The sequence below is a fragment of the Corticium candelabrum genome, chromosome 2, assembly GCF_963422355.1.
Source record: "Corticium candelabrum chromosome 2, ooCorCand1.1, whole genome shotgun sequence".
Taxonomy (NCBI): Eukaryota; Metazoa; Porifera; class Homoscleromorpha; order Homosclerophorida; family Plakinidae; genus Corticium; species Corticium candelabrum.
The window spans coordinates 6083599-6094740 of NC_085086.1; the positions used below are offsets into that span (position 1 = coordinate 6083599).

The 11142-nt window shown below is 43.6% G+C and overlaps 2 protein-coding genes across 2 annotated transcripts; both read left to right on the forward strand.

Moving 5' to 3' along the window:
- The first annotated feature begins 4850 nt into the window (after positions 1–4850).
- LOC134176384 (zinc finger MYM-type protein 1-like) lies at positions 4851–7662 on the forward strand. The gene has a single exon (XM_062643055.1). It carries the CDS (start codon positions 5581–5583, stop codon positions 7588–7590), a length of 2010 nt encoding a protein of 669 aa, XP_062499039.1. The 5' UTR covers positions 4851–5580; the 3' UTR covers positions 7591–7662.
- Positions 7663–7911: 249 nt separating this feature from the next.
- Positions 7912–10716, forward strand: LOC134176237 (zinc finger MYM-type protein 1-like). The gene is made up of 2 exons (XM_062642916.1): positions 7912–8209; positions 8269–10716. Exons 1-2 carry the CDS (start codon positions 8109–8111, stop codon positions 10625–10627), a joined length of 2460 nt encoding a protein of 819 aa, XP_062498900.1. The 5' UTR covers positions 7912–8108; the 3' UTR covers positions 10628–10716.
- The last annotated feature ends 426 nt before the right edge of the window (positions 10717–11142 follow it).

Consider the following 11142-nt stretch of genomic DNA (forward strand, 5'->3'; position numbering starts at 1 on the left):
TTGTTTTCAATACGGTAATCAATACTATTGTCCTACAGATCAACCTTGAAGCCCCTAAAATTGGCTAAATATTCAGTAAATCATTTCATACCATCAAGTCCCTTCTTTTTGCTGATGGTGTGACTTTAATTGCCAAATCATCTCGAGATGTTCAGATCCTTTGTAATGTAGTGGAAAAATGGTGTAAATGGTCAAATTTGTCTGTCAAATTTAGCTAATGCAGCTCCATTGGTTTGTCATTTAATCTAAGGTTTCGCTTGCGTAACCCTACTGTTTCAATTTCTGGCCACATTATTCCATTTCTAGATGACGACTAATTCAGATTCCTTGGAATGCAAATCAACGGATACCTAAAATATCTTTGATTTTAAGGAATCACTGAAGCACAAAGTTTGTCAGCTGCTAGAGAAAGTCGACCAATGTCCTGCTAGTGTTCTCTAAAAACTACGTTTATGCCAACAAGGAATTTACCCTAGACTTGCTTGGTTACTTTGCCTTGTTCCCCTGGCTCTCAGATGTGTAAAAAGTGATATCGAAAGCAAAGTAACTTCTTACCTGAAGAAATGGACAAACCTTCATCGTTCAAACTGCACTGCTAGGTTGTATTTAGATCAAAGTCGAGGTTGTTTGGGAATGCCTTGGCTTTCTGCTTGTTCCAGATACTTCAAGCTGCCAAGTCTTCCTCTTTTATTATATCCAAAGACAACTGTGTAAGATTCTGGAGCATCTGCATTATACAAAAAAAACAACTACGAATCAAAGACGAACACCAACATCACCTTGAGCCCAAACTGAAAAGTTTACAAGTTCAAGGATAGACCAGCAGATTTTAATAATTCGATACCAGATATGTGTGCAAAGTGCGTTAGACATTTACCATAAAGTCAACAATCTTTCATCACGAATGCTACCAACGAAACATTAACATAAAATGCAAACTTAGTTAGTCCTATGGAAAAGAGAACATGTGAGAAATGCCCTATAGGTCAAAGAAGACAAGCGATTCTCCATTTACTGAACAACTGTGAAGTTTTAGTGAGAAATTGACACTATAATACAAGACATAATACTATTCTCCATATAATATTAAAAGGGGCCATAGAATATCTTCTCCCAATGTTCAACATTTATGCCGATGTTACAGTGATATGTGTTTCCCAGGGTTACAAGTTTCCCCATACATATATCCCTAGTGTTTGTGTGACCCCTCGCACACATATCACTGGACTGTCTACATCAAAGACACGGCTTGAGTGGATGCTCCAACCATTGAAAATTGGCGAGCACGATGGATAAGGAACAATGCGAGAGACTGGTCGCGTATATTATAAATGGAGAGTATCCACACGGACAAAAAAATCAGAAAAGTTTGTACTAAGGCGAGCGAGCAAGAGCTACTCGGTAAAAGATGAGAAGTTATATTACGAGGACACAATGGCGGATGGACAAGCTACTCTCTCGCGCTTGCTGTTACAAGGGAGAGAAGAAGTGGAACGTGTATACACAGAATGTCATTTACCAGCTGGTTGTCATAAAGGACGAGATGCTACAATCGAAAAAATCAAACAACGATATTACTGGCCAACCTATTAGAAAGAAATCACGGAAAAGATAAGGTTGTATGGGCTACGCGATAGGAGGTGTAGGGGAAGTGGGTATATTTGCCATACTTGAGCACAGAAGGCTATACACTACTCACGTGTTGAACGCTGTTTTGTATTCTTTGCAATTACTTCATATGACGTAGAAATTGAATTTTCTATCTTTAACCGATCAAATTATGTAACAGATGTCAGAGAAGCCAATTAAAAGTCCACCCAGAAGTCTGGTATCTTGTTGGCATGGACCTGTTACGACCTGTCCAGGAAAGCAAAATCGCAACAAGTATGTCCTAACAATCACAGAGTACTTCAGCAAGTACGTCGAAGCTGTCTCAATACAAGACAAGTCAGCATTCAAAGTTGTAAGAGAAATATACAAGGTCTTTATTATCGTTAGCAGTACTTTGTGTTAGTTTTCTTTTAAATAGTCGCTTATGAGTGTGGATACCAATAAGTAAAAAGATTTAAGTAAATTTATCTCTTTCTTAAAACAACAACTAACATTTAGTAAGCAGAGACTTGATTATACTAAGTGGGTGTGATGTGTTAGGTATATTGTCGCCATGGAGCTCCTGTTAGTCTAATTTGTGACCAAGAAACTGAATTTATGAACAAGGTAGGTAATGTGTAAGTAGGTTTCACTGGAATAAATTTGATGTGTGATGAATAAACACTATTGGTGTATTGTAATTCAATTGAATGAAAACCTTTAGAAGAACTTTGGTCAAGATAAGAATTACACTGGCATACCATCCGCGATCTAATGGGTTGGACGAAAGATTAAATCAGGCAATCAAGAGGTGTTGTACCCGAGTTTACACTTGATGTTGTTATGTGATGATTAGTATTGTTGCAGATCTCGCTCTAAAATGATGTCTTCACCTGATGATGATTGCGAGAAGTACTTACATTCGGTGATCTTTGCAAGAAATACAAGTCGCCAAGGCACAACCAACACCAGTCCATTTAGAATGACGTTTGGACCTGAGCCAAGGTTTCCATTAGTAGCTGAGAAGGCTGGAGATGCTACGGACATTAGTGATGTTCAGAAGCAATGGCAAAATTGTGACTTTGAACAAGCGATAGACAAGATTATTGAAAAGCAGAAATCTCTTTTCAGTAAAGTGGAGCAATGAATTGCGACTGCACAGGAAAAGCAAAAGGATCAGTATAAAAGACGCAAAGGAATTATTCAATATCAATTTGAGATTGGATGTAAGGTCTTGATACGCAACATGAAGAATAAAACCAAAAGGTGCAAAAATGTGAAGATCGATGGCTTAGACCGTACACTATTGCAGAGCTCCTCCGCAACATCATGTCTGCTGGTAAACAAACACAATGAGAAAACTCCAGACAATGGTCTACTTAATGTAGCTAAAGCTGTACCATAAACCTATAACTACCTCAAAGAAAACAAAGAGTACGTTGTTTTCTCTTTCTTTCTCTCATTTCTCATCATATGCTGAAATTCTTGACATAAATGCTGAAGATGCATTGCCAGAAACTGAAGGCACAGGACCAAAGTTTTGGTTAATTGGACTAAATGAAGGTGACAAGAAATAGTTGAAACAAATGGTTGGCTAAATGACAGACTTGTAAATGCTGCCCAGGACCTGCTTAAAGTACAGTTTTCAAACATACATGGCGTTCAGAACACACTTATTTGACAAAAGTTTTCATTTAATGTTCAGCCATCAGCCATTTTCTCCAACAGTAACATTACATTGACAAAGTACTTGCTGATTGTGCTCCACTGTGAGTACGACGACCAGGTTTTAGATGTTTGTGAAAGAGCACATCTACGAGAAAAGACGGGAGTTCAGTGCTTCCAGTACTTGCAGGACATCTGCTCCTGGAAGTTACATCAGATGCCAAATCGACTTGAGGGCAGAGTGGGGCTGCACCCCACACGTGTGTCAGGTAGATGAATCCTGCTTCTCGCACAAGCCCAAAGTACTTCATTGTGTTCACCGGCGTAGGAAGCGGGGGCTGGGGGGGGGGCTGAATCCCCAATCTCAAAACGACCATGCCTTCTTCGATTGGACTGTGATAATAAAGTTTATAAGTGTTTTCGAAACGTGAAAATGAACGAAGGTCTGGGGAATCGAGGTTTGACAGGGAAATATCCGGATATGCATGCCATAATCCGGGAGTACTTTAGAGCTCCAGACTCAAGAGTGGTATAGCGCTTCAGCAAAGACGAATGAAGGGTTTTTTTACTAGTTACAATCGTCACACTGATGATCGTTCACCGCAGTCAGTGTCAGGATCTACATCAAAACCGACGGCTGAGCCAGTTTTGCACTCGCCAGACTCGGATGGAGTCGGAACGCCAACTAGTTGCAGTTCTTGCAGCTGCTTGTGCTGCAGTGGTAACTTTGACGCTGCTAATCAGCCAAGTGACTCAGATAGTTTCAAGAGTTGCAACGAAAAGCAGTCGTACTCCAGATCAATTCAATCTAGCTGGTATTTGAAGCACCCATGGATCGGTGTGTGTACAGGTGCTGTGGCTTACAAGGTCTTTTGCCATGTTTGTTGCAAAGCAAAAGCTTTAGGCTTGCTTACGCTTCCTAAGAGCTACAATGCTACGTTCGTGGAGGGAGGTTTTAGCAACTGGAAAAAAGCACTCCAGAGGTTTCGTCAGCATGAAGGAAACGAAATGCACCAAGAGGCAATGGCAAAGCTTGCTGCTAAATTTAGTGCAGTAGATGTCAGGGCGCAGCTCAGCAAACAGCATGAAGCAGAAATGAAAAATCAACGTGCTATGGTTATGAACCTGTTGGAGAGCGTTAGATATTTGGCAAGACAAGGCTTACCGTTACGTTGTCACAATGAAGACAGCCTCACGTTTGACGGGAACCTGCTGCAGTTGCTGCCGTTGCAAGCTAAAGATGATGCTCATGTGGGATTATGGCTAAAGAAGCGAGACTATGTCTCTCCTGACATTATCAATGAGATTATTTCGCTATGTGGACAGAAGCTTCTGCGACAGCTGCTGAAAGAGAGCTGTGAAGCAAACTTTTTTGCCCTGATTGTTGATGAGGCTACCGACTTCTCGCATAATGAGCAAATGTGCATCGCCATTCGTTGGGTTGATTCCAGCTACACTATCCATGAAGATGCTATAGGCTTAATCCAAGCTTCCAGACACCAAATCTGTGACAGTATTCAGCACCATTAAAGGCAGTGGCGACGGAACTGGGGGGGCCGTGGGGGCACGTGCCCCCACAAAATGCTCTCCGTTATCCATGTCATCTTGGCTGGTCATCACCGAGGACAGTAATGTAGTGCAGTCACAGGGCCTGTCTGTGTCTAGCACCTAAATGTGAGAGACGAGTCACGTGCAGCACGGGCACTTCTCTTCGTCTCCACGTGCCACTGCCTCTTGCTCACGTGTCTGACTGAGGGTGCTTGCCAGGCAGGGATATACGATGTCAAGGAAGAGGACACAAAGGACCATGCTCGACTGCTGGACGACAAAGGCAAAGAAGACACATACTGAGGACAGGTGAGGCCCCCTAAGGAAATCGCGACGTAGCTTCGCGAAACTGTAACAGTAACTGTAACTATTTGTAGCAGCTTGTGTGAGACTGATTCAGATGCCGAGAACACTGTGTTGGAAGAAGGACTGAATCATGTGCCGGATAGTCCTCAGGAATCCCACAGTGACATTGAGTCTGCAAGTTGTGCCGACAGATCGAGTCAGGGCCCTCCTCTTGCAGCACGTCTTCTACTTGCGGGAGATTCATATGTAGACAGCGTACCCAGGAATCAAGATGCGGACAGTGAGGTAGCTTTTCGGAATGATCTGACGGAATCTGGAGAGTGCGTGCTTGATTGCTGTACGGATGACATCAACGACCCCTGCCAAGTTAGAAATCCCGAGATTATATCGCAGTCCCGCAAACGACAGGGAAGTAAATACCGTCAATTTCAACCAGTTTGGTACGAGAGATACCCGTGGCTAGTGCTATGCATGACGAAACTAAAAGCGTTTTGTCATTTGTGTAAGTATTGCACTAAGAATAAGCTACTAGAGCACCCTTCTGACAGCGCTTTTGTGAGCTTGGGGTATGACAACTGGAAAAAGGCTCTAGAACGGTTTCAACGGCATGCAGACTGCCTCTCCCACAAAGAGGCTGCAAAGAAAGTCATGCAAATACAGCGCCCAGGAATAGATTGCTTGCTTGACGGTCAGTGCCTAAAAAGTCAGCAGCTGCACAGGAGGATGCTGTACACTGTGCTATCAAGTCTCCGGTTTTTAGTTCGACAAGGGCTGGCCATTAGAGGGCATGACGAGATGGAGAGCAATCTCATGCAGCTGTTACTCCTCCGTTGTGATGACATTCCTGATCTGAAACGGTGGTTGCACGAAAAAAGGTTTCTTTCGAGCGATATCAGCAATGAAGTTGTCAAGATTATGAGCAATCGGCTTCTAAGAGGGCTACTGCAAGACATCAGGGACACTTCGTATTTCTCACTAATTGTAGATGAAGCCACAGATACCTGTCATCAAGAGCAACTAAGCATCTCCGTTAGATGGGTTGACGATGTCTTTGAAATCCATGAAACTGTGATTCAGCTGATCAATGTTCCCAAGACTGATTCTGCAACGTTGACTGCTTGCATCAAAGACTGTTTAGTGCGACTAGGCCTGCCTTTGAGTCAATGTCGAGGTCAAGCGTATGATGGGGCCGCCAACATGAGTGGCCATATACGAGGCGTTGCAGCACAAATTCAAGAAATAGAACCTACTGCTGTATATGTTCATTGCTTGGCTCACAGCACTAATCTAAGTCTTCAAGCAGTTGGAAAGAATGTGCTTCCAATTCGGGATGCCTTAGATTTGGTTATGGAAGTTGGCCAACTTATTCGATTTTCTCCCAAACGATCTTCCTTGTTCAGCTCACTACAGGAACAGATGAGCCCTGGAAGCCCTTCTTTAAAACCGCTGTGCCCAACTCGATGGACGGTGCGTACTCGAGCTATTGAGGCAGTTATAGCTAACTACGGTGTGCTGACCGAGGCTCTAACAGAAATTCACGACAATGGACGTGATGAATATGCTTTGAAAGCAGGAGGTTATCTTACTGCTATGGAACGTTTCAGCACCTATTTTGGCCTCAAGTTGTCCCATTTGGTGTTCTCAGCCACTGAACAGCTGTCTGTTTCATTGCAGAGTAAAAACACGACTGTCCAAGAAGCCATTGGGTGTGCCGATGTCACAAAAAAGTTCTTGCAAGACCAACGAAATGATCGCAAGTTTGAGGCATTCTATTTGAGGGTTGTTGAAGAAGCCAAAGACCTTGCTTCAGAGCCTACCTTACCAAGACATAAACGGCGTCCCCAAAGAATTGAGTTTAGTTCTTGTCCAGGCCACAGATTTGAGGATGCAAAGTCATATTTCAGACATCAATATTTTGAAGTTCTTGATACAGCTTGTGGTGAACTGGAAAGGCGATTTCAACAAAGAGGTGGAATGTCTGTCGCTGCAACTCTTGAGAAGCTCTTCCTCGATGCATCAAATGAGCAGAGGATTGTGGGCGACTTTCCTGAAGAAATTCGGCAATATTCCAATGATGTCAATCTTCAGAACCTTCAAGTACAGCTTCAGATGTTGCCTAATCTTATCAAAACCTATAACCAGATGCATCCCTCCACTGCTATCAAGAGAGTTACAAGTCTCCGAACCTTGTGTGAAGTCATTCAAAGTATCTCAGGTAGCAGGATCATGTTTAGTGAAGTTTGTCGTTTGCTGCATATTGCTTTAACTATCCCGGTAACATCTGCCACTGCTGAGCGATCATTCTCTGTTTTGCGCCGCTTGAAGACCTACTTACGATCGACGATGTCACAACAGCGTTTGAATCATCTACTGCTGCTGCACATCCACAAGGACAGGACCGACACGATAGATTTAGTGTCTATTGCGAAGGAGTTTATTTCGATTAATGAAAGAAGACTAAGCTATTTTGGTAAAATCTAAGTATGTTTTATGTTGCTTAGTATTCCTAGGCATAGAGTTAGCAGTGTTCTTGGATTTCTATGGCCTGACAAACCGTTGTGCCCCCCCACTCAGCAGAGGCTTCCTTCGCCTATGAAAGGTATGCTGATACGATGTTCTTTGCCACTTTCTAACTGCATAGGTCAATCATACGATGGAGCTTCCAACATGAGTAGTGTCCCGAATGGTGTGAAGACTCTTCTGAAGAAAGAGGCAGACGGTCACTGTCAGTATGTCCACTGCTTTGCCCACAGCCTGAATTTGTGCATAAAAGACGTTACTCAGAAGTACAAGGGCGTCACGTCTTAGGGGCTAGAGAGGGCGCTAGCCCCCCCACTTTTTTAGGGCGTGGCTTGCTATATTTTGAGTCAATTCTATTTTCAACGTTAATTAAACAGAAGTGTAGCTTGTCTTTAGCTAAATTAGCTGATTCAGCATAGATGTAGTACTGCTATGAAGGACTGCCTGGAAATCGAGGCTAAAGCACCCGGATACGGAAAATGTCAGCGGGAGACAGCTGTCACAGCAGCAGCTCTGTCAGCCTCAGCAGCGACAAGAACACAAAGCGGAAAGGACAGAAACTCCTTACCACCTTTCTAAGGTCCACTAACAACGTATCGCGGATTGTTGAAATGGAAAAGTAACACGCCAATTTTTTAGATCAAGAACTTCCCTGCAGCCAGAGTCGTCTCACTCCAAGTCTTTGTCATCTTTTTGTACGTCAAGGTTCGACGATACAGCTAGTTCTATCGTGACTGTGACTGTCTCTACTAGTACTACTGCTAGTGAATCTGGCCCGAAAGATTCTGTGTGTCATGCGTTTGATCCTTGCCGAGGTCCAACTGCTTGTTCTGTGACCAATGGCCCGTATCAACCTTGTGCAAAAGAACTGCCGCATGGGAAATTTCCTCAGACGAAATCTGGCACTTGTAATAGGTCCTTTCAACCACACTGGTACACACAATTTTGCTGGCTTGAGTACAGCCCTGCAGCGGATTCCGCGTTCTGCTTTCCTTGTCGGCTGACAGTAAAGCATAACCTGGATAAACAAGGTTGTCCAGACCAAGCGTTCGTGAGTAGAGGTTTCAGGAAGTGGAAGTCAGCAGTAGCTGACATGAGGCGTCACGAGGAATCTTTGAGTCATATTTCAAATGTTGGAGTGTGGAAGAATAGCCAACAGCAGGATGCAACCAGAGGAAGTGTTATGCAACAGTTGAGTACAGCCTACCAGACACAAGTAGAGCTGAACAGACGCAATTTACGTAAAATTTTTGAAGTAATTTTTTTAATGGGAAGACAAAACATCCCATTGAGAGGCCACGATGAATCTAAAGATTCTCACAACAGAGGAAATCTGCTGGAATTTCTTGAATATCTGTCACGGTACTGCCCTGACTTAAAACGCCATTTGGAAGGAAACTTTCACTACGTAAGCCCCAAAAGCCAAAACGACATGTTGAAACTCATTGCATCTAACATTCAGAAGAGAATTACGACAGCTGTCAAACACTGCGGCTTCTTTGGACTAATATGTGACGAGTCACAAGACATATCAAGGGTAGAACAAATGTCTGTCAATGTAAGGTTTGTAACAGACAGCCTGAATGTAGAGGAGAGGTTTCTTGGATTTTGGCCTTTAAAAGGTACTGACGGAGAAAGTCTGTTTCAGCAACTGACGCAAGTTTTGCTTGAGACGGGCCTATCAATGTCTATGGTACGGGCACAGTGTTATGATGGAGCGTCAAGCATGTGCGGGAAGCACTCAGGTTTAGCTACCAGGCTTCAGGAGGTCGAGAAGAAAGCTGGATATGTGCATTGCCATGCCCACAGATTGAACCTCAGTCTTCAAAACAGCTGCGAGAACGTTACAGATGTGCGAAACGTTCTAGGTGCTGTTTCCAGTCTCTATAATTTACTTGAAGGATCAGCCAAGAGACATGAAAAGTTTCAAGATGTGCAACGAAGACAGAACGAAGGAAAGGGCCCGCAAGCAGTACTCCAACGACCATGTCATACTAGGTGGGGTTCCAGGCACGCAGCAGTCCATACTGTTAGGCAACAGTTTGCATCAATTCTGATTGCTCTGGACGAACTCTCTGACGATGCTGCGATCGGAAGTGAAGCTCACTGTTTACTGACTGTTGTATCTTCATTCAATTTTCTCTTCTATGTGTCCGTTCTAGACACTCTACTAGGATTAATCTCTCATCTATCCCAGTACCTGCAGGGAGAGAACGTAGATCTTCAGGCAGCAAAAAGATCAGCTGATAGCGTCATTGCTACTCTACAAAGTTTCAGAACAAATGAAAGTTTTGAGAATTTCTGGCAGTCATCGGAGAAAGAGAGTAAAGCAAAAAACCTGACTCCACCAGCTCTCCTTCGAGCTCGTCGACCTTCTCACCGAATTGACGAACGAAGCACGACCCAATATCAGCCACTGTCACCAAAAGAACGTTATCGACAAGCATATTATGAATTATTGGATATCATGGTATCAGACCTAACTCGACGCTTTTGTAGCAAAGATTACCGTGTGTTCTGTGGAATTGAGAAGTTGTTGTCCGAGTCAGTCTCGTTATCGGCGCCAGATCAGTCGCTTGTGAGTGAGATATTACACTTTTACACAGGTGACTTTGACAACACTCAGTTCACGTCTGAAATAAGAGTATTTTACAATTATTCTAAACTGCACTTTTCTAAAGACGTTGTGGAGACCGGCAACATAGGTGCTCTTGCTCGTCAGTTTGTTTCTCTCCGTTGCACAGAATTGTTTCCCCAAGTCTTCAAACTGTTCAAGTTGTTTCTCTGCATTCCTGCTACATCTTCAACTGCAGAGCGGTCGTTTTCTGCTCTAAGGCGACTAAAATCATGGCTGCGAACTAGGATGGCTGACGAGCGCCTCCGGTCCCTTGCTCTGATGTGCTTCGAATGCGACATTGCTAAGGAACTGGAGAGTAATATTGATGATCTTGTTTCACAATTTGGTGCTCTTTGTGACAGACATCTTCCTCTACAATAGTTAGTAAACTTTTTGTAATGTTGATATTAAAAAGAATTTAATATATATGACGCCATGAATTACGTCACATATCTCAGCTTCAAATTTGCGCCCCCCCACTTTTGGGACCCATGTGACGCCCTTGGCCCCAGCTGGTAGAATCTCACAATAATGGCAGGTCGTGCACTCTCTCCACTCTCGATATCCATGGACGAAGTTGACAAAGATTTGTTCGCAAGCTATTCAAAGAAGAAGATGCTTTCTCCAGCGGGATGTTGAGGGCGGGTTAGTTGCTTGGAGTCTTTCCAAATCGACTAGGGGTTAACTTCTCAGTGCAGGCCAGACGTTGATCTCGTTGACTATAGATCGTAAGCGTGCCTCCATGCAATAGGCTTCCCTTGTCGCGGCATGGAATGGCTCATGCTTGGGCGTGACGGTTGGCGAGAGACATTAAATGCATTACGTTGCATGCGTGCCAGACACAACTTTCGTCTTTCAATAGAATTGAATATTGAAGTGACCGGCGACCGCCCGCG